The sequence below is a fragment of the Rhipicephalus microplus genome, unplaced genomic scaffold (genome assembly GCF_043290135.1).
Source record: "Rhipicephalus microplus isolate Deutch F79 unplaced genomic scaffold, USDA_Rmic scaffold_511, whole genome shotgun sequence".
NCBI classification, from domain to species: domain Eukaryota; kingdom Metazoa; phylum Arthropoda; class Arachnida; order Ixodida; family Ixodidae; genus Rhipicephalus; species Rhipicephalus microplus.
Genome location: NW_027465072.1, coordinates 29,413 through 50,220, shown reverse-complemented (window position 1 = coordinate 50,220; position 20,808 = coordinate 29,413). Strand labels below are relative to the sequence as shown.

The window sequence follows — 20,808 nt, the reverse complement described above, 5'->3', positions numbered from 1 at the left end:
GGATTTCGGAAAATATGGGCGCCATTGGAATTTGGGACATGGTAGATGCTTGGGTTGAGTACTGCATTCTTAATAGAATTTTTTTTCGTAAAAAGTAAAAATAAAGACATATTACAGAGCACTTGACGTGGATAGGCACCCGTGTCTTAAATATTGTTTCTCCTGAAACGTTTTGAACACAAATAAAGGTGTTTAACTTTAAAAATGCACCTGGAGTTATTTGCGCTGAACCCAAATTTATGTGCACCGACGTTAAGCATGTTCGCTTCCACGGCCACTAATGCCGGAATTCACTCTCACAAACTCGGAGTTAGCAGTCGATCACCATTACCACAAGGCAAACATGGTGAGCCGATTCTGCTATTACCGGCGCTCACCAACACCAACGCGAGACTCGGCACAAGCTAAATGCGCGAACTTAGTCACAATTTTTTTCATACCTTTCTTTTCTCTCTACTAAAATCTTTAAGTCCCTTTCCCCATCCCTATACAGAGGAGTATTGCAACAGGATAGAAAGGTGCCTAGTTAGTATATCATAATTGTTCAGTGAACTGGTGTGTTCCTCCTGCGCTCCCAATTCACTGAACAATTATGACAGAGGAACATGTCAGTGATATATAGACGCCGGCAAAAATGCCTGTCTTCCCTAATTAAGTCTTTCTCTTTCGTGAAGAGCGGCAGAATTTCGCCACCCCACGCATTGTATAAGTACTGCTGAAAAATAAGCACTGAGAGATTGAACATTGTGTAACAGCACATTCAGAATAGGTGCTTGCCGATGACAATGTGCACGTTGCACTAAAATAAACACGCTACAAACTGAGCACGTACAGAGCTTCGCGACGTTGAAGGCAGGCGCCATTGGTGTAGCCAACAGGGAAAGGAAGGAGGATGCCTGAACACCTTCGAAAATTTTCAATTTTGCATGTGCGCATATGCATGGTGTCCAAGAGATGTGTTTAGCAACACTTCAATGTTACGCCCAAATAAGCGGTCTAGTACATTGCTTAGAATATAGTGACACAGAGCTACTTACGATAAAGTACCTTGCCCGGGCATCCCTTGGAATGTGCCGGCGAAGAACGTTTCTTTCCTTGCATGTGCCTGTGAGCCGCTTGCTGCGGCGACGTTGCTCAGATTTTTTGTGGGAGTGATCAGTGGATGTTTTATGGGAAGTTGCCTTTTCTGTGTCCGATTGCGCTGCGCTTTTACAGCCCGGGCACTTGCACGAGCAGCCCTCAGTGCATGCCTCTGTGGCCGGGCAATCATTTTTCTCTGGCGAGCTCGCTTGGCTTATTCTGTGGTGTTCGTCCCTCTCGCCGCTTCCATTGTCATCTGTGCAACGACATTGATGAGCTTACCAACACAACACGCATCAGTGCGCTGCAGCTGTATTCTTCAATAAACGTTTCATTTATGAATCTGGTTGAACGCCTCTGTACCATACTGTTGATTCAAATACATGCTCACAAATTAAAGCTCGTGATTCTTGATTACAAAAGCACAACTAGAACCTACAGAGTAAGGAAGAACACTGAAAAGCCTGCGTTCTGTCTAGGTCAGTGCTCTATTCTTGCATCTGTAATCACGAACTTATACCAGCACACCCAAGTGGCAGTTATTTTAACCGATAATACGACAGTTCATTTCTGACTTTATTTGTGTCTGCATTGAACAGTTTCAGTTTCAGTTTATTTAGGACATAGTTACATGAAATGAAATATGTCCACGAGGCAAGGCAAGAGGAGACTCGTATGTCTCCTGACGAGGCCTTCACCCCGGACTTACACGTCGGACAGCCAGGAGCAAAATCAGAGAAAATAAGTACAATGCTCATTGCACAACTTATATAAACAAAAAAACGAACAGTAAAAAAACACCTTCGGACTAAAAATTATACAAAGTTTACATTGTTCAGGTTTAATTTACATTGTTCAGGTTTAATTTACATTGTTCAGGTTCAGGTTCAGGTTCAATGGTGAACAAATACAACCCGGCATCCCACTTCTTGCGTGTGTTACAATGCCGTGGCTGAGAGCTTGCAATCAAATAGTGAGCTGCCTATTCAGAACAGTGGATCACGTCCATTCCACTATATCGTGCATTACTAGCGGGGAATGCTGGTAACGGCCAAGTAGACTCCAACAGGAACCCTCTCGCACAGAACATCTCAGTATTGCACAGGGACACTTGAAAGCTGCGTGAGGCAGGCTAACACTAGGCTGCACATTGCGTGTGTTGACGGTGCGCTGGACAAATACCGCGCGCATGCGTGTCCCGTAAACATTCGCTTGCATGTACATGTGCTGCCTGAGGCAGTCAAATGAGGAGCTTCGAACGAACCTATGCTTAGTAATTGTTGAGCGTAGCCTCGGCACACGCATTTTGACGCCCACTGTCCTGGAGGCCGTTCTAGAACGGTGGTGTGGTGTATTGTATACGTTTCTTCATGACTTTCTAAAACCATGACAATATTAACACACAATGCAATTTAACATTCCAACCACCATTTGATGCCGTAATGACAATGTTAAAAACTTTAATTTATATACTGATGTAAATAAGCGCCAATATAAAACTTTCTCGCCTTACTTGCATGGTCGTGAGGTTGTGCGCCGTTGAAATGATTTGTAACATCAAAATAACGCTCGGATGGTGATAAGGCTTCGCCAAAGACAAGTGAGCAGCAAGTAGCTCTGCTACCCGATGCACTACCGCACAAAGCATACTTATGTGCCCCAGTTGTTATCTGTGATGTTTACTGCAATACAGGTGTCTGTCAGCTGCATCTGCTATACACTAAGTGTTCCGAAAACCAGTGTTAACATTGTCGTCGGACCACTCATCCAGTTTAACTCGCCGATATCGAACATTGTTGCATGCGAGCAAGGCTTTCCAATATTTAGTTTTTTTTCTTCCTTTCTGTTTTCCATTTCCTATATCTCTTCAAACCATGTAGGACGTTCACTATGTAGTGTATGAACTAATGACCAATTAAACATCCATACATATGGCCTAGCAAGCTGTGCGCCTTGAACTTGCTATTCACCTGTATAAAAGTTTGCTACTCACTGTTTTAAATTTAATTTAATAACACGGTAGTATGGCGACATAAAGAGCACTGGTTATTAGACATGCCGCTCACGTATGTGCAATGTCCTGTGGAGGGGTAAACATTTCATCTGCCCTGAACACCACTGAATCAAACATGCCACAAGCACAGAGACACGACAGTGCAGAACACAAATTTGCTCCTAACGTGCCCTACATTGTAGGCAACATGCTGATATCATAGGAATGAATACAAGCGCGTGTTCAAGGCACTTAGTGAACGGTACCTGAATAATCGGCACCTTGCTGAGCATCCTTCTCTTCCCCTATATCCGAGTCATCACCATATGTGCTTCGGTAATCATCATTGTACAAGTCGAACATTGGTGCATCATCGGCTTCACTGTATCCACCCAATTCATCGATGTTGTCCGCGTATTGCCGACCAATGCTACGCTCCCGCGCCACTTGTCGCGCCAGCTGCAAAGCAAGGCAGTAAGCAGAAATGACGTTTTAAATACGAGAGAAGTGTTATATTAGCCAAATGTGCTTTAGGCATCTGTTGTAAGCGGCTTTGAGCTGACCACACGCGAAAAGATATAGCACTGTTACCCGGGCCCTCAAGCGAAACACGCTGCCATCATTGTGAGAACAACACGAACAACACTACAACACAAAGAACACCGAGTTCTTCCGAAGGCTTTTTCACATTTTCACAGAAGCTGCACCTCTTGGTACACAGACACTTTTTATGCAATTTTTAATAGCGACTATCTAAACACACACACTTACTCTGTGAAACCCCAGCGCCTCATCTGGGCTCCTTTAAGACCAGCGGCGGCCTGAAGCCTAAGCTGGTCGCGGTGACAACAATGTCGCAGCTAACTATGCTGCTTCATTCAAGAGATGGCGCCACACTGCATGTGGCGCACAAAGTGCTGTTGTGCCTAAGCTTGCGTCTAGTATCATCCCTACCAAACCTAATCTTTAGATAGCGCTTCCTTGCTTACATTTACTTTTGATTACGGCGAAAGCCAGTCATCTTTCCTAAGCTTTCCGTAAGCTATAGGTCGTATCCTATGTGCTGCTTATATACCTCAAACCCAACAGGCGTACACGCTTTTGTAGTCGTGACAGATAAGTGTCCACGACGCGATAAATACGAAATGCATGAAACGGAGTGTCAAAAATGGTTACGCCACTCATCCGGCGGTGCTTTTCACGAAAGAAGCTAGATAGGCATACTTTTCGATATTTTGTTTAACTGTATTCATCTACGATTGAGATATGCCTCTTGATAAACTGTAAAACACAGGACACCAGTTGAAAAGCGCCTTACACAGCAAAAGCGTTGGTGAACAGTCATGAATAAAAACGTTTACAATATATCCCACGCCACTAACTTTCTAACATAGTACTGCGTCAACGCCGTAGGTGTTAGCGAAATAGCTGCAATACACCGAATTATCAGTTTTGTAATGGTCCCCAAAGCAGCATGCCCTTCTCCAACACCCTCAATTTTGAAGTTTTCAAAGCTCGCTGTACTTTGTTTTGTGAGAAGATCGCTCGTAATTTAATAGTTGCTAGAAGATGGTATACCACTTGCAAAAAAGTAGCATTTTACACAGGGCTTCATGGTTAACTATCTTTTAGTGTTGTAGACAAGAAGGAGGAAAAGAAAAAAAACACACGAACCATCAATGAGTTTTTCGCACAAAAACAACTCCCTTTGTGACCCATACTCACATAGGCATTGAAGTTGAAAGGTATACGCGGTGCTATTGCGTACAGGGCAAACAGCGCAATGTCGATGATGAACAACCATCGGAGGAGCGTCGTACCAGACTTGACGATCTTCCGCTTCTGAAGTCTCCAGGCAACGCGTTCTTCCTTAGTCCTCTCTCCACGCTGGAGGAGCATGGACATAGTCCAACACGTCTCCTTCCACACCATGGTGCGTCAGGGAAGGCTACGCAGGGTGAACAAAATGAAGATGAGTAGAAAAGAATATCCCTGTAACGTTAACATCGCTTCAAGACAATGCGGCGACTGCCGCTGAGGCCTAAAGACAGCGCTCGACGAAGTCTGACTGTTTTGGAAGATAGGTGAGTGTATGAGCAGCACGACTGCAAGATCTCATAAGAAATTATTGATGGGCCAATTAGAATGAATAGACCCATCACGACCGGCACGGTTATGACACTGGACTGTTGGCCCGCAGGTCTCGGTATTGAATCCCGACCATACCAGCTGCATTTTCAATTGAGGCGAAAAGGCTCGTAGCCCGTGTACTCAGATTTTGGTGCAGGTTGATATTACCGTGTTAGGAATTTCCAAAGCGCTCGATTTTAACGTGCTTCCTGATCCAATCACCATGGTCGTTTGTTATCTTCACTTTTGTTTAATTCGGTTTTCGCCCGCAAAGCCTGTCAGGAATGCTCAGCGCAAACTGCGCCTCGCGGTTCAAGAAGGTTCGCGGCCATCGTAGATCGTTGTGATGAAATGGTGCGCAAGACGCTAACACTCGAGAATATTCCAGAGCTTGCGCAGTGGCCAGTGAGAAGACTGGAATAATCGACGGCATCCGTATAAATTGCAACGCGCTTCACCACTCGTGAACTGGTCAACGGCCGACGCTCTGTCCGCCGATATCAGTGCCCGTCCGTTGCCGTAATCTGACGTTCAGTTTCCTGGCCACAAGTTCGGCCGAATAAACAATTTCATCTCTACATTGAATATGCTCCCTTCGTCTACGTCACGACCTCGTGACACTATAATGGAGTTTGGACGTTGAACGCTGACATTTTATAATAATGAATTGGAAGATGTATATATCTAAAAACAAGAACAGTTCAGCACTCAATCCACAGGGGTAAAAAAGAAAGATTAACACACTGCGGAATCTACCACTCATAGCTAACAGAATTTTCAATCTGGGAAAAGTCCGCATCCGTCACAGCGTTTATCAAAGATGCCACTGAAACGCGATTCAGCGCCATTTTCCTCAAAAAGCGATAACCAAAAAGCAAGCGCCGGATATTCCGAATGTTCCTGAGGCCATCCGCTCGCATTGTGTTTAAATGTCGGTATTGCGAATCACGAATAGAGGAGCAATATCGTCGGAACGATGGGCCTGCTGGCAATGAATTTTGCGGTGATATCTCTGAACTAGAAACATGCTTTCGCCGAAGGCGAAACGAGGCAAGCAGGGGTCGTTCGTTGGTCCTTTTTTTGTTTTTTTTTTTTCAAAATGCGGGAAAATTGGTCGAGCTGAGGTAATGTCACTCTAACTTTAACTTTAATTAACTTTAACTAACTTTAACGTTAATAACTTTAACGTGTGTAAACACACAGCCAACGATACACGCCCACGCACGAACATAAACAAATATAGTTAACCTTCCACGCCCTTGGAAAAACATCTGGCTACTACTGTTCGCAACAGTCAATCTGCTTCACCTGACACTTGCCGGCAAAGAAAAAAAAAAAGAGGGATTACAGACGGCTTTTCTGCCGCTGCGGGATCTGACTACGGCGATTTGGCGAGCACGCCACCGTTTTTCGATGTTTCGACTCGCGCCCAGATTACTCCACGGTAAGAGAATCCAGCCGCAACTACCGGTACAGCATGGATTAGTGCGGATCTGTTCCGGCGGTAGAGGATCGGTGGATTTCACGCTGGAGGGTCACTCTGTCCGCGGTGTATTCTTTGCGAAGACCACTCAAAGATCAGGGCCCCGTCCATGATTTTCTGTAACTGTCTTACATCTCTGCTTTTGACTCGGTGTATTTTATTGAAACGTTATTCTGTTCTTATGAACTGCTGAAGTGTCCTCATCGCACAGTACACATGCTGAAGTGTCCTAATCCCGCAATAACATAACATAGTACACATGCTTCCATCCCATGGTCTTCATTCAAACAAGACTGCAGTGGCCGGACAAAACAGCTACTTTCGGATCTGCACCGGAGAACCGTAACCGCTTTACCACCACGCCGGACGACTCTAGGAGCACTGTTTCTTTATTGCACGGGTGGTAACTGTTACGAACTGGAGGCTAAATGTGTGAAGGTAGGAGTTGGCGCTGGAGTTACACAATTTGGAAGTAGATGTCACTGTAAGCCCAACTTCTGCCATATACCGTTTACACTGGTAGGCAGATGCATTGGTGAAAATAAGTGCACCATTGATTAATAACGCATTTATTTAAAAATGTAGGGCTAATTGACCCAGCAGAATCGCTTACGCGTACGTTGTTTATTGAGATATTTTGTACTGCACTATATGTTTCATAAAGAACTAAACGTCTGAATGCAAGATAAAGTAATGTAAAAGGTGAACAATTGATTACTTCGTTACCAATTGGACAGTTATTAACTTGTACGCGACTTAATCAATCAGTGTTAATTGTTTCCTTCAGAACATCTGGAAGTCTGCATTGATTTGTACGAATGCCATGCATAAACACAAGTAAAACAGTGATACCAATAACATTGAGCACTCAAAGAGCGATGTAGAGCGGTAAATTATCGATGTCACGCAAGCACAGGCCTCTGAACGCCTATGCCATCTGTCACAGCAGGTGTACGTGCTGTGCGCTCCGAGCGAATCGGACGGCGTAAAAAGGCTGCCCTACAAAAGCCTGAGCGTGGTCCTGCAAAAGCGCGCCGCCTCCGGATTTCCGCGAGGCAAATAGCGGGTCGCTGTGAGGCGGCCGCTTAGCGGAGGGCATTGATGCGTGGCCGCATCGGCGGCCTTCCGGCGCCGCTCGGCCGTTGCTCTATTTTGCGCTATAGAGTACGACGAGGAAGCTCAGCAATGGCCGGTGTATACGTAGCGTCCTGTGCACGGGCAAGGTCATCGGTGCAACTTTGGTGAAGATGTTCCCCGATGCGCTTGCCACTGCGCTGTGTGTGACAAACTACCGAAAGGAACTGCAATTATTCACATAATATTAATAATAATTGTTGCGGTTTCACGCCCCAAAACCACCGTGTCGTTATTTGGAGTGCTGTATTGAAGGGCTCTGGCATTTTACACCATTTCGTGTTGGTTGACATGCACCTAAATGTAAGCACACGGGCTTCAAGCATTTTCGCTTCCATTAAAAATGTAGCCGCCGTGCCCAGGATTCGATCCCTATACGTGCGGGTCAGCATTTGAGCTACAAAACAACAAGACCAATATAGCGGGCTGATTTGTTACATGTTGCAGCATGTTTAAAACATTCACAACTCGCATCGCAAACTGGCTTTTGCAAGCTTTCTCGCAACCTCTCACCATTCGCTATCTGTCATATGCTCAATAAAACTTGTTTTTGGGCTAGTTGGTTATTCGTCATATTGCGAAAATTTAGCGCAACCTTGACTCTCGCAAACATTCACACAAGCACTCACACATCACCCGAGTAACACGCACGACACGCATCGCAGCTTCTGTGTGAGTATTTGCGAGAGTCAACGTAACGCGAAATTCTTACAATATACCATATGCTGTTTTAAATAATGTACGCACGGGTTATTTGTCGTGCTAAATATGGTTTAACGATGGCAGACTGCACAGCCCGACCGGTACACTGATTGTTGATGGGTTAATTGGTACATATTGCACGTGACACAACGCGTACAGACGGAACAAAATTGAAGAGAAGCACACATACACAGCGCTAACAATATATCAGACAGTCTGTCCTTCTAAGCCAAATTATCGTCAACCCATCAAATATTCCCGCGCCTATTTTCCTGCACCTATATTCCTGTACCTACATTCCTGCACCTATTTTCAAGCTTAAAGCTTTGAAGCGCACACGTATTGAGCTATTTAACAGTTAACAGCTGTTTCACGCTTTTTGTTACACAATCCTATGCCATCAACACGGTGTGCTGTTTGCAGGAAGCCTAAGGAAGGTTTATGCTCAGCAATTCTCCTAAACAACATTGATGAATACTTTAATTCTCTGCAATTTCCAGTCCTTATATACGCAGTTGGTCGGCACTTTAGATTCGCATCAACCTATGTTGATATTGATAATTAGTGTTCATCTGCTTCATGTTATGCAGAGAGATCTGCATGTAAAGACATTTTTATGAGGCCACATGTAGATGCTTGTGCTTACCCTGAATATACTATGTAGCCGTGTAGTGCATGGCTGGCCCCTTTTTGTCTCGAAGTGTATCTCGATGTGCCTAACTGGTAGATGGCATTGCATGAGCAAAATGATGTTTTAGTGCGCGAGTTGCTTCTTCTAACAAAAACACTGTATTAATAACCAGCTTGCTCAAAATCTTCTTCATTTCGCATTCACAGAGTTTATAAACCTTACCGCCATAAACATATCTAAAAAAACCATTGTTTGCATATTTGAAATTCGGGAACGTCCCCAGCTGACAAACAAAAGGCTTCGAGAAAGCGAGCTCTTTGCGCGCTGAACAAACAAATTATGATTGTTCGTAAACATCATGGTGATATGACTCGCCATGGCAATAATCGCTGGAAACACCAGCAAACCGGTTAGCTTTTCAATGAAACTGGTAAAAAAGTTTCTCCAAAGAACATTTGAAGAAAACAAATCAAATGGTAGTGATAATCCATGGAGTAGGTTAAGAAGTACTACGGTGAGAAATTGAACAAGACCCTTATCTTGTTATGTTTATGGACAATCTATTAGACATTGAAACTAGTTGACTAGGAGAATCAGAAAATTTGGTCAGTGCTCCAGTATAGATCTTTACTAGCGTGCTCGCCACGTAAAAATCCACCTCTTATTGCTTAGCCCGACAAAATTATTGTGATGTCCAGAATATATATAACTACGATGCTTACTCGTATATATGGGTTGTAGCAATATTATTTCATTGCGATAGAAATTATATGGACACTCTCGACTGGATTTCGCCACAGGCGTCGGCGTCGATGCCATGCACCGTATATGTACACGTATCAATGTATGAAAACGCAAGAAAGAAAAAAAAATCCCATAGAAGACTCCGGCGCGCGGAATCAAACGTGGGACCACAGCGTCTTGAATTCGAGGCGTCAACCACTGTGCCACTGAAGAGTACCTCTCGAAACCTCCAAATCGCAAGCTATTTATACCTACTACTTTCCGTTGTTGGCGGGCATCTTGGGGGGAAATCATTGTGTTTTCTAATTATCAACAAGATGGTGCAATGAGTGCGCAGCGGCTTTCACCTCTCGCACGTACTATGGCCCGCGAAAAGAAGAGGAGTGGATGATCTCTCGAGTGCCCTTATCTCGCGGTGAGGAGGAGGGGAAGATTGTACATCTTGGCTGACTTGGGCTTTACCTGGAACGATTCTGTTGTATTTACTGTGCGCACAAAGGTCAATGAAATTATTGCAATCTCCCCTTGCTAAAAGCGCACCCTTTTGAGACCCAATGAAGTAACAACTCAGACGCTTATTCGCGTTCATTTGTGCCTGTGAGTACGTTTCGTGCATAATTTGTGCGTGAGAAACGCAGGGCACGTTTCTATTTGCTTGGAATTCTGCGCGTGACCTTCCAATTTGTTGCTATTGCGTTCATTGCTTCGCCTTTCCGGCAAAGCTATGACTTTTTCTCTTTACTTGCTTACTGACTTCATGCTTGACACAGTGCTAGGGAACTAATTTTATTCTCTATGATCGTTGCACTATTGAAAGGAATAAAGAAAGCAAAGTTTAGTGCCTTATACTCCGCGGCTATTGAAGTCACTTGTTTATTTTGCATTGCTTCATATCTCTCCTTCGCTTCATATATGACTGTGTGCACTCTGCATATGCGGTACCGTCGTCTATGAGAGAAAAACGTATGGGTTACTCTTTTTTTATCTTTATACTGCGCCCCATCTCCTAACTTTTTGTGCTGCATCTTTTCAGATGCCTGGCACACAGGAATCAGAAGCAAAACGCTGTAATTCTTCTTTAACCCTTCGCTCACGTCGTTTTTACTAATTTGTCCTGCTGCGTTGGTGAGTAATTGATCTACATGAAGCAGCAATACAATGCAGCCTGTTGTAACGCAGTACAAGGAGTCAAAATACGTGCTTCATAAAAAGATAGCAGTAACACATAGAAATACTACAGCAGAAATATAAGCGACCATCACATCTTTTTGAAATTAGGCGAAAAACACGAAGAACTGCGCCTCTAAGAATCTCATGAATGCCAACATACCACTTGTCAGTCTGTAAAAAAAAAAGTAGCTAGGTATGCAAGATAATGATTTATGCAAAAAACAAAACAAAAATACCCGACGTTTTCTAGCCTACTGACAAGGTTTCTAACTCTTTTCGCAGGGTACGTGTGTCTAACATAAATATATAATGTCCCTTTCCGATCTTCAGTCCTTAGCGTCGCCTACAGAGTGAAGCTGAGAGGGGAAAAGACGGACAATATCATATTCTTATCTAGGAAGCAACAGTACTATTCTTATCGACTAAGATATTCTAGAACCTGCATTCAATCGACGTTTCACACTGACTTCAGAAAGTCGACGTGGCGCCGTCTCTAGGCACAGGAAGTCTCCGAGTACGAGCGATAATCTGCAGCAACACATCAGAAGCGCTGCATCATTTTCAGTCGAGCAGCGGTGCAGTGCTCAACTTTGTCAAGCGAAGGACGAAACTCTAAGGAGTGGTTGTGAATAACGGGGTGACCACTCTTCCTGTGTTTCAGCATCAACCAATAAAACGTCGAGCGTCATCGGAGTACGTGATCTGGCTCACGTACAGACGGTGAGACTGTGGCGGAGCAAATATATCACTTCCTGTTTGTACGCACGAAGTCGTGCATGAATAACGCGGTTGTTACATCGTGCATAATGAATAGCACAGCATAAACGGAGACATCTTGTTTATTTCATCTTCCTCCTTCTCCCCCGTGGCGGCCACCGAGCGCGTGCCACCGCACAGCGCTGTAGTCGGTAGCGACGCCTTATACCACATATCCCCTCTTGCAAAAAAAAAAAAAAAAATAAAATAAAATAAAAATAAATGGTAGAAACACACAAAACTGTTTTTGTCTACTTCCTAACGAAGTCCTTCAATTTCTTTGGGGTCTTCTTTTTACGCTTGCTTTTCCTTGCAGGCGCATTAAATCCTGGACTGGTCAAAGCTTGCGTGCCGTCTGGTGGAGATGATACGGGGTCTGCCCTTTCATGACCATCCGCTCTTGATGTGTCCCATTGGGGCGCACTAGATGACCGATCAGATGCAGGGGACCAGTTCATAAGGGCAGCGGTTTCAGGCTGTAATGCATGAGAAGACCGATTAAATGCAGGTGTCCAGTTCATAACAGCAGGGGTGCCCGATTTCATTTTGTTGACCGCTCCGGAGTGAACTGCGATTAACTTAGATGCGTTCCACACACGCCCATCGTCCAAAAGGTACGAGGCCGGTCCCCGTTTTCCAATGACCTTCTTGGGCGCGGAAAATTGTGAAGACAGCTTACCGTGAGCTGCAGTTGTCTTAACGCGCACGTAATCACCAACGACGAAACTGGGTTCCTTGGCTCCACGTTTTTCATCGGTGTAGCTCTTCGAGATCATTTGCTTCTTTTTGACATGCTCTCGTAGCTGTTCAATCGCCCTTGACGGGTCCGTGCTGAAGCATCTGTCGGGCAATCCCAATATGTCAAGTCTGGTGCGAGGTTGGCGTCGATGAAGAAGAACAGCGGGTGTCGCACCAGTAGTCGCGTGAGGCGTACAGCGATATACTTGCAGGTAATCAAGCATGGCTGTTCGTACGTCACGACGTTCAAGCAGGGCTAGTTGAATGTACGACTTCAGCACCCTATTGAATCTCTCCACCAAGCCGTTAGCTTGTGGGTAATACACGGAAGAGTTGTAGTGCGTTATTCCACGCTCCGTGAGAAACTCGTCAAAGCTTGCTGAAGAGAACTGTGGTCCATGATCGGATACAATACTACGTGGGTAGCCTTCTCGCGCAAAAAGTTCAAGTAAAAACTTCTTCACTGTAGACGTGGTCGCATCTCGCACGAACGCCACTTCAGGCCACTTGCTATAATAGTCAATAACAGTAATCGCAAAACGGCAGTCGGCCGAAGCTTGCGTGAAAGGTCCCACAATGTCGATGGCAATTTTTTCCCACGCCGCGTCAGGAAGAGGAACAGGTTGCAGTGGCGCTGGAAAGGTACGTGCGGACTTGTCACAAGACTGGCAAATCACGCATGTGCGCACCAGTTCTTCAATGTGACTATCCATGCATGGCCACCAATAGGACTCTCTCAGGCGAGCTTTGGTACGACTAATGCCTGGATGTGACTCGTGGGCCAGATCCATAAGGCGGCGTGTCAACGTTGCAGGTACGACAATCCTGTCACCCCGGCATAGGATATCACTTACAACAGAGAGTTCAGCCTTCACGTAAAAGTAAGGTAGCAATTCTTTTGACAGTGATTTCTTGTCAGGCCAAGAAGTAGTCGTGAAGTGCTTAACTTCACAGATAATCTGATCATTGGCACTTGCTTCTTGAAGTTCTGGCATGGTAACTACGGGAGACAACAAACAGATAAATTCCTCTTCTGGTGCATCGCGGATTAAACTCTGGACGGGTAGCCTGGAGAGAGCGTCAGCCACGACGTTTTCGCTACCTTTCCTGTATTCGACGGTATAGTTGTAGCAGAGCAACCGTGAGGACCAGCGCGCAATCCTTAATGGTCGGTGACCGGTGCCTTTCGTCGAAAGAAGCGTAACCAGCGCTGCGTGATCCGTTCGTAAGATGAAAGGTCGTCCCCATAGATAAACGTGCCAGTGTTCGCAAGCCCAAACACAGGCAAGGGCCTCACGTTCGCCGACTGAGTATTTCCGCTCATGCGGTTGCAGTGTGCGGGAGGCGAATGCGACAGTTTGCAGTGAGGTCCCGTTGTCTTGCTGAAGTACTGCACCTAATCCATATCCTGAAGCATCAGTTGTAACGAACACAGGCAAGTGAGGATCGAAAAGATGAAGCACTTCGCAAGATGTGAGCAGAGATTTCAGGCGCTCCAAACTGCTCTGTGCTGCCGCACTCCAAACGAAAGAGGCTTGTCCTCGTAGCAAGGCGCGCATTGGCTCGACAACATCCGAAAAATGAGGAATGAACTTGGAATAGAAGCCTGCAAGCCCCAGTAGCGAGCGGAGTTCGTTAATATTTGTAGGTGATGGTGCCTTTGTTATCGCCTCAATGGATGACATCAACGGAAATAATCCTTTGGCGCTCACAACGTGACCTAGAAAAGTCAACTCTGCCACGTCAAAGACACACTTGTTGTTGAGCCGGAGGCCAGCATCAGAAAGACGTTGCAATACAGCGCGCAAGTTTCCCAAATGGTCCTCTCGGGATCGCCCATACACGATGATGTCATCAATGTAAAATAGGACACATTTGCACCCTTTCAAGATCATGTGCATCATTTTCTGGAACGCTGATGGCGCCGACGCCAGTCCGAAGCAAACCCTCTTGAAGCGAAATAGTCCATCGTGAGTGATGAACGTGGTAAGGTCACGGCTCTCTAAACTGAGCGGTAACTGGTGATATGCAGAAGCTAAGTCTAGCTTCGAGAAACGCTGTGCCCCAGCCAGGCTGTTCAGGAGCTCCTCAGTTTGTGGCAAAGGAAAACTGTCTACTACCACAGCTTTGTTTGGCTCCCGTAAGTCAACACACATGCGAATCGAGCCGTCTTTTTTTCTGGCTACGACAATAGGGGAGACCCACTCAGAAGAGTCGACACGCTCAATGATGCCCTGAGCTTCTAATTTCTGAACTTCTGCCGAGACTTGCTCGCGAATGACAAGTGGCAGTCGTCTCAGTTTGCTGGCCACCGGTTGTACAGACGCGCGAACTCTGACCTTGTGAGTGAAACCTCTCACAGTTCCCAGCTCTTTTGCAAATAGGTGCTCAAACTCAGAACGTAATTCTGGAGGTAGCACCGGAGTTTCTTGCGTCATTAGAAGACACCTGAGCGGTGACCCTTGGATCTTCATATCCAGAGCAGCGATGCCGTCTAATCCCAGAATGGTCGTTCCCCCAGGCACAACGTATAGTAGAACAGAAGTGCATCGGCCGTGAAATGAGGCAGTAGCAATGAAGCATCCTTGTATAGGAATTGCTGCCTTTGAATAATCGAGAAGCTGGACGGATGTAGACTTCAGTGGATACGCTTTAGAAAAATAGCGTTGGTAAAGTTCTTCGGCCAGGATCGAAACCGATGATCCTGTATCGATCAAAAATGGTACAGAAATTCCTTCTATTTCCAACGCTGCGTAAATTCCCTTCTTACGGCTCCAGATCAGACAAACACTTAAATGGTCGTCTGGATCAGCTGTATCGTTACCTTCCGCTACATGCTGAACATTCTTCTCAAACTTCCGCAATGACTTGCACACCTTTTCAAGATGGCCAATTTTCTCACATTGTCGACACCTATGTGCTTTGGCCTTGCACAGAGAGCTATTTGCAAGGTGTGCCGTAGAACCACAACGATAACATACTTGCTCTTTCGGAGATATGCGACTTTGACCGTGCATGTTATAGCAAGTACATGTGCTACAATGCCGTTCTCTGTGATTTGAAGTATCTTTTACACGATGAACTTGCAAGTCATTTTGTGCAAGTTCTCTTGCTTCATTAGTCGCTTGATCATGCTGTTTGGCAATGGTAAGAGCCTTAGAAAGCGTGAGAGACTCTTCCAGCAGAAGGCGTTCACGTAAGTATCCACTTGTGGTTTTCTCTATGAGCTGGTCGCGTATCATGTCGTCCGTTAGATCACCGAAATTGCATGCTCCTACAAGACTTCTCAGCGCGGTGACGTAATCAGCCGCAGTCTCACCTGGGGCCTGCGTACGTTGACGGAAACGGTGACGCGCTGCAGTGACGTTCAACGTGGTTTTGAAGTGACCTTCCAGCGTCGCGATGGCGCGGTCGAACACATCAGGACTAGGGGACGTCAGTGTACCTGCCGCAGCGCTCGCAGGCACGAGGCACGGGTCGTCAGTAGTCGTCAGAGTCTGGAAGATACGTTGTCCTTCCAAGCCCAAGCAGTTGAGCAGGATCGCCTTCCGACGAATGGCAGGTAGGTCGAAGGCGCCCGAAGCAACCATGTAATTCTTGAAAGCCTGGATCCATTGCTCCCATGGAATGTCCGGGTGTCCAGGTGACGACAGGAACGGAGGTGGCGGCTGTAGCCCCGAAATACTCATCGTAGAAGATGGTAGGCAATAAACGAGGGCACAGATGAGGTTCAGGCCGGTAGCACATGGGCTGGTGAATCCTCGTCGCCAAAATATGTTACATCGTGCATAATGAATAGCACAGCATAAACGGAGACATCTTGTTTATTTCATCTTCCTCCTTCTCCCCCGTGGCGGCCACCGAGCGCGTGCCACCGCACAGCGCTGTAGTCGGTAGCGACGCCTTATACCACAGCGGTCAACTTCATTTTGTTGTTAACTGTACCGTGTCTTCGATAATCTCGCTTTATTTTTTGCCAGCGTCATAGACCACGGTAGAAGTTGTGGCTATGACAAAGTAAAATGAAATTCTACGCACCCACCTGTTTTGAGTGAGTACTAGTACAGTTTTTATAATGTTATACCAAAGTATGTTCATGGTGGTAAGCGAAAGCAGTGCTAAAAATCTCCTAAGGAGATTTTTCGGCTGTTGTCGCCAAATAAAAAGCTTGTTTCGATGCCAGTATATCAAAGCTTGGCTGCTCCCAGAAACTGAAACATGGTTTGTTTTAGACATTTATTTTATTTTATTTGTATGTACGTATCGGTAATGACCAAACTGAGTCTTACATGCGTTAGGTTTTTGCTTAGTGAAGACAAATTATAAATCTGTGGTTACGATGGCTTGCCGAATATAAAATATACGCCTGTAAACATGAATGACCAAAGGAACGAAAGGCAGGAATAAAATACTCACGTTCTTTCAAGCTTGCTTTTGTGTCTTTCCGAGAGTGGCACAGAAATGTTGATGATGATGAAGATTGCCTAAAAGCATTGCTCCCACCCACTCTGGGGATTGGCCAAAAAACGATGAATTAGATAGTGGATTCCATATTACCTTCACATCTAATAAATTTTAAAATGGTTATAAGAAATCAACTTTTACTAATTAAGAGATTTTGAATCAAAACCATCTTGTTTAGATTAAGAATCTTTCTACAGCGGGACAGATATCCCGGTGACAATGACCAAATGAGGAGGCTCCTACAGAGAGACTTTTATAAATAATAAAAACCAATCTAACTGGATTAAAAGCCACTTTAATAAAGTTTTTCTCCGTGACTTGAAGCGACTACACGATCAAAAATAATGCTCGATTTCTTCATCCTTGTTAGAGAAGGAGCAAAGAAAGGAAGGAGCCAGTCCAGCTCTATTCTTGTGTGTTTAGAAAAATAGTTTCGAGTAATTCGTACTCAACTATGGGAGAGCAGTGAGCCGTCCCCATGTAGTAATTTAGTTTTAGAACTCTACTGCGTAACATCGTAAAAATAATTTTTTTGCATGTTGACCAGAACTGAAACCAGGTTTACTGATCTAGGTGATCATAGGGATAATGAAGACTCTAACATGGTTCATACCCACTCTGGTGGATCGATGAAGAATTGAATATATGAATGTTTTAGACATTTAAACTTTTTATTTTTCAAAAAAAGACAACAAAACACACTTAAGAACGTAAAGGGCGCAGTAATGTTTTTTCGCCATTTATATCACGTCGTATAGTGTATATCTTGATAAAAATTACAGCCTCATCGACATAGCTAAAATGTTCTCCGTTGCCTTAGCTCTTCACTGCTATAATGATACGTATACAAGTATGAATTTAAAGCCGCGTTTGTTTTCTTTCACAGTTCGTTCGTTTCTTTCACGTTTCATGAAGCAACATCGTAAGCGTTCCAATGGTTGAAGCCCAGGGCCTAAGCACGAAACATAAGTACAGTCCTGGTCAAACGTTCACAAGCCATGCTTCGTTAAAATTTATGTGATAGTTGAATGGGATAGTGAATGGAATGAATGAATGGGGTAGTTATGGAATAGTGAATGGGATAAGAAGAGTGTAGTGTAGCATCAATCAATATATATTTTCAGAGGCTGTTCTGGCGGAAACACCCCAGTGCAACATTTGCTTAAAAATGTAATCTATAGAGCACTATTTTTGTCATGTCTAGGTTAGAGATCGCTAAGAAAATTGCGATAAAGTTTCAGAAACATCCAACTGCTACTGCTTCTAGTTCAAATCAATTACACTCGCACAATATGAACTAAAACTTTCAACAAAGAACCATTCATAATTTTCATTAAATTTTGAGTAACCAGAAGATAACAATGCGCAAAAGATATGGTGTGTATGTTTATTATAAAAACGTACAGATGTGTCTCAACTTGGATGGCTTCACAGTTTATTTTAAAGCACCCACTGAAGAACACTGTCAGCACAGTATTGTACAAATGACATTGCTGTCTTCGTATCTTAAGGTTAAAATTATACAAAGCACAAGAATTATGCGACATTGCCCTTCTCGACATTGTAAATTCAGTTAGGCTGTAGAGCTTGATGAAGTGGCCAGTCTGAATAAAAAAAGTCCAACATTGCATTCGTTAAATAAGTGTTTTTCTCGTGCATGTTGTGTAAGCATGAGCACCGAAAGAGCGTTTGATCGCTTGTGCAGTGCTGAATTTTAGGAACGCTCGAAAGAGTCGAGTTAGGTTAGTGAAAGCAGTTTTGAGCTTATTAGATATACTCAATGAGTCATACTCAATAACACACTCGTACTGATTCGTTTATTTTATGTGTTTGCAACGTACAGCTGTGAGGATGTTGCGAACATGAAATTTGAAATAGAGTCAAGGAGCTTCGCTGAAAGTATGTCAGTGATGCTGTGTGAATGCCTGCAATAATTTAAGCCTTTATTTATTGTACAACGCTAAAGCCATTCTTAAGTAAGCAGGTATATTCAAACAATATGGAGGTTGACGTCCCCATAGAAATTTCATAAACATCTGCTGGTGTATCTTAAAGAAATAACGTATTACAAATAAAAAGTGCATGCAAAACACCATCTGTACATATATGAACCCTTACGATTTATGTGACTGCGTATGATATTGTTGTATATGTGCTATGTATCACTAAATGTTTGCTTAGCGGCTGTTTCCGAGTGAAATTCTATTGTGCAAGTGTCCATATGTATCGAAGTCGACAGCGATATCTGAACAAACATGAAGAAAGACTGAGGTGTGTTTACAGGTACCTCAGGTATAACTGTGTTCTGCAGGAAGTTGTAGCGCAGATAGAAAAATAGCCGATATATATAGGAAATAGCAGACAGTAACTAAGCTAATCGAATACCAAAACAAAAATTTATTTGAATGTGTCATGTCTCTGTTGAAGACATTTATTACAATTTATCTCAAAATATTGTCAATCACAGATGTTACACGCTGGCAACTGACTGGCCCTGGCTTCACACAATAAGACTCGGTGGTGCCGTATCCATTCAATATTTCTGTTATTTTCTTTTCGCGAGTATTTAAATATATACATTCGCTTTTTTTGTTAGGCTACCCAATTCTTTGCCGATTCACTAGGGTGGGTGTGAGCCACAAGTTTAGGATCTACATCTGCATCTACATCTACTCGGTGTGGGCGCATGCAATGCGTATAATTTAAATGTCTGCAACATGTGCAGAAAATGCAGATACAGTTGATGAATGAAAATGAAGTCCTAGTGCCAACTTGACATGTAAACTGAGCATAAAATTACAACCCGCTGAAAATACCAGTGGGCCGACATTAGAATGAAATGATCGCGATGTGCAGTGACAAATTGATGAACAATAAGTTAGACGGTAAAAAAAAGCGAATGTTTTACAGTCGGTGTCTTATGAAACAGAATTCTCCACAACTTTTATGTTACTTTTTAGGACCTGCCCTGCACACTGCGTCGTCGCTTGGATGAACAAGCAGCGCCGGTTGGCTACGTTAGAGTTCAACATCAGCGAAGTGTCCGGCGTCCTAAATTGCGCACATTCACCGGGGTTGACGCTGTCGCAGGGTCCCGACGCGTCACACAGTCTGACGTCGTACAGGACCGCGTCTTCATGACGGGAAGGTACTGCATCCCAGAATATTCGAGTTTCCGTGGGTGCCGATTTGTATTTGTAGAAGGAGATGTTGCTAGGAGGGTCAGGAGCTGGGAAGGAGAGAAAACACACAGTGGATTAAATTGTAAAAAATGCATATATATACACAAGCTCTCATGGTGGCCTCCCGAGAGACAAGCTGATACTGATGTATTGCGGCCACGCGGTAACGAATACGAATATTATATTGAATACAGGACACAGTTCATATCCTTGTCTTTATCTTGTCTTTTGTATTCGTTACCACGCTGCAGTAATACATTAGTATAAAGCAAACCAACTCGCCAACCTAGCCGTCATAATGCAAGGCAAAAGGCTTTCAAGTTTATCAGTGCGACGGTTAGCATCATGACGATGCGCAATTATTACCGCGTTTTAAATGCAGAGCTTTTCTTACCCTATGTCCAGAAACGCTGCTTGTCTTGAACTTGAATTGCCACGAACTTCAATGCAGTACAAAGCGTTGCTAACATGCTGTAGGCGGTGCCAAGGCAGCACAAACGCACAAACACGTATAAAACGCGCTGCGTTGAAGGCAGTGGCAAGACAAGTTCAAATCAAGGAGCGTGTCTCAATACGAGGGTAGTCGCACGATGTCATGCTT

General features: G+C 44.3%; 1 protein-coding gene across 1 annotated transcript in view; it reads right to left on the bottom strand.

The window, feature by feature from the left end:
* Positions 1–20,808, bottom strand: part of LOC142794842 (uncharacterized) — a 27,173-nt gene extending 6,365 nt beyond the window's left edge. The window contains exons 1-4 of the mRNA XM_075885956.1: positions 16,978–20,808; positions 4,799–5,021; positions 3,340–3,532; positions 1,038–1,336 (exon numbers count right to left, since the gene is read on the bottom strand). Coding sequence (XP_075742071.1) covers positions 1,038–1,336; positions 3,340–3,532; positions 4,799–5,005 — 699 coding nt within the window. The 5' untranslated portion in view covers positions 5,006–5,021; positions 16,978–20,808. The remainder of the gene's footprint in view (positions 1–1,037; positions 1,337–3,339; positions 3,533–4,798; positions 5,022–16,977) is intronic.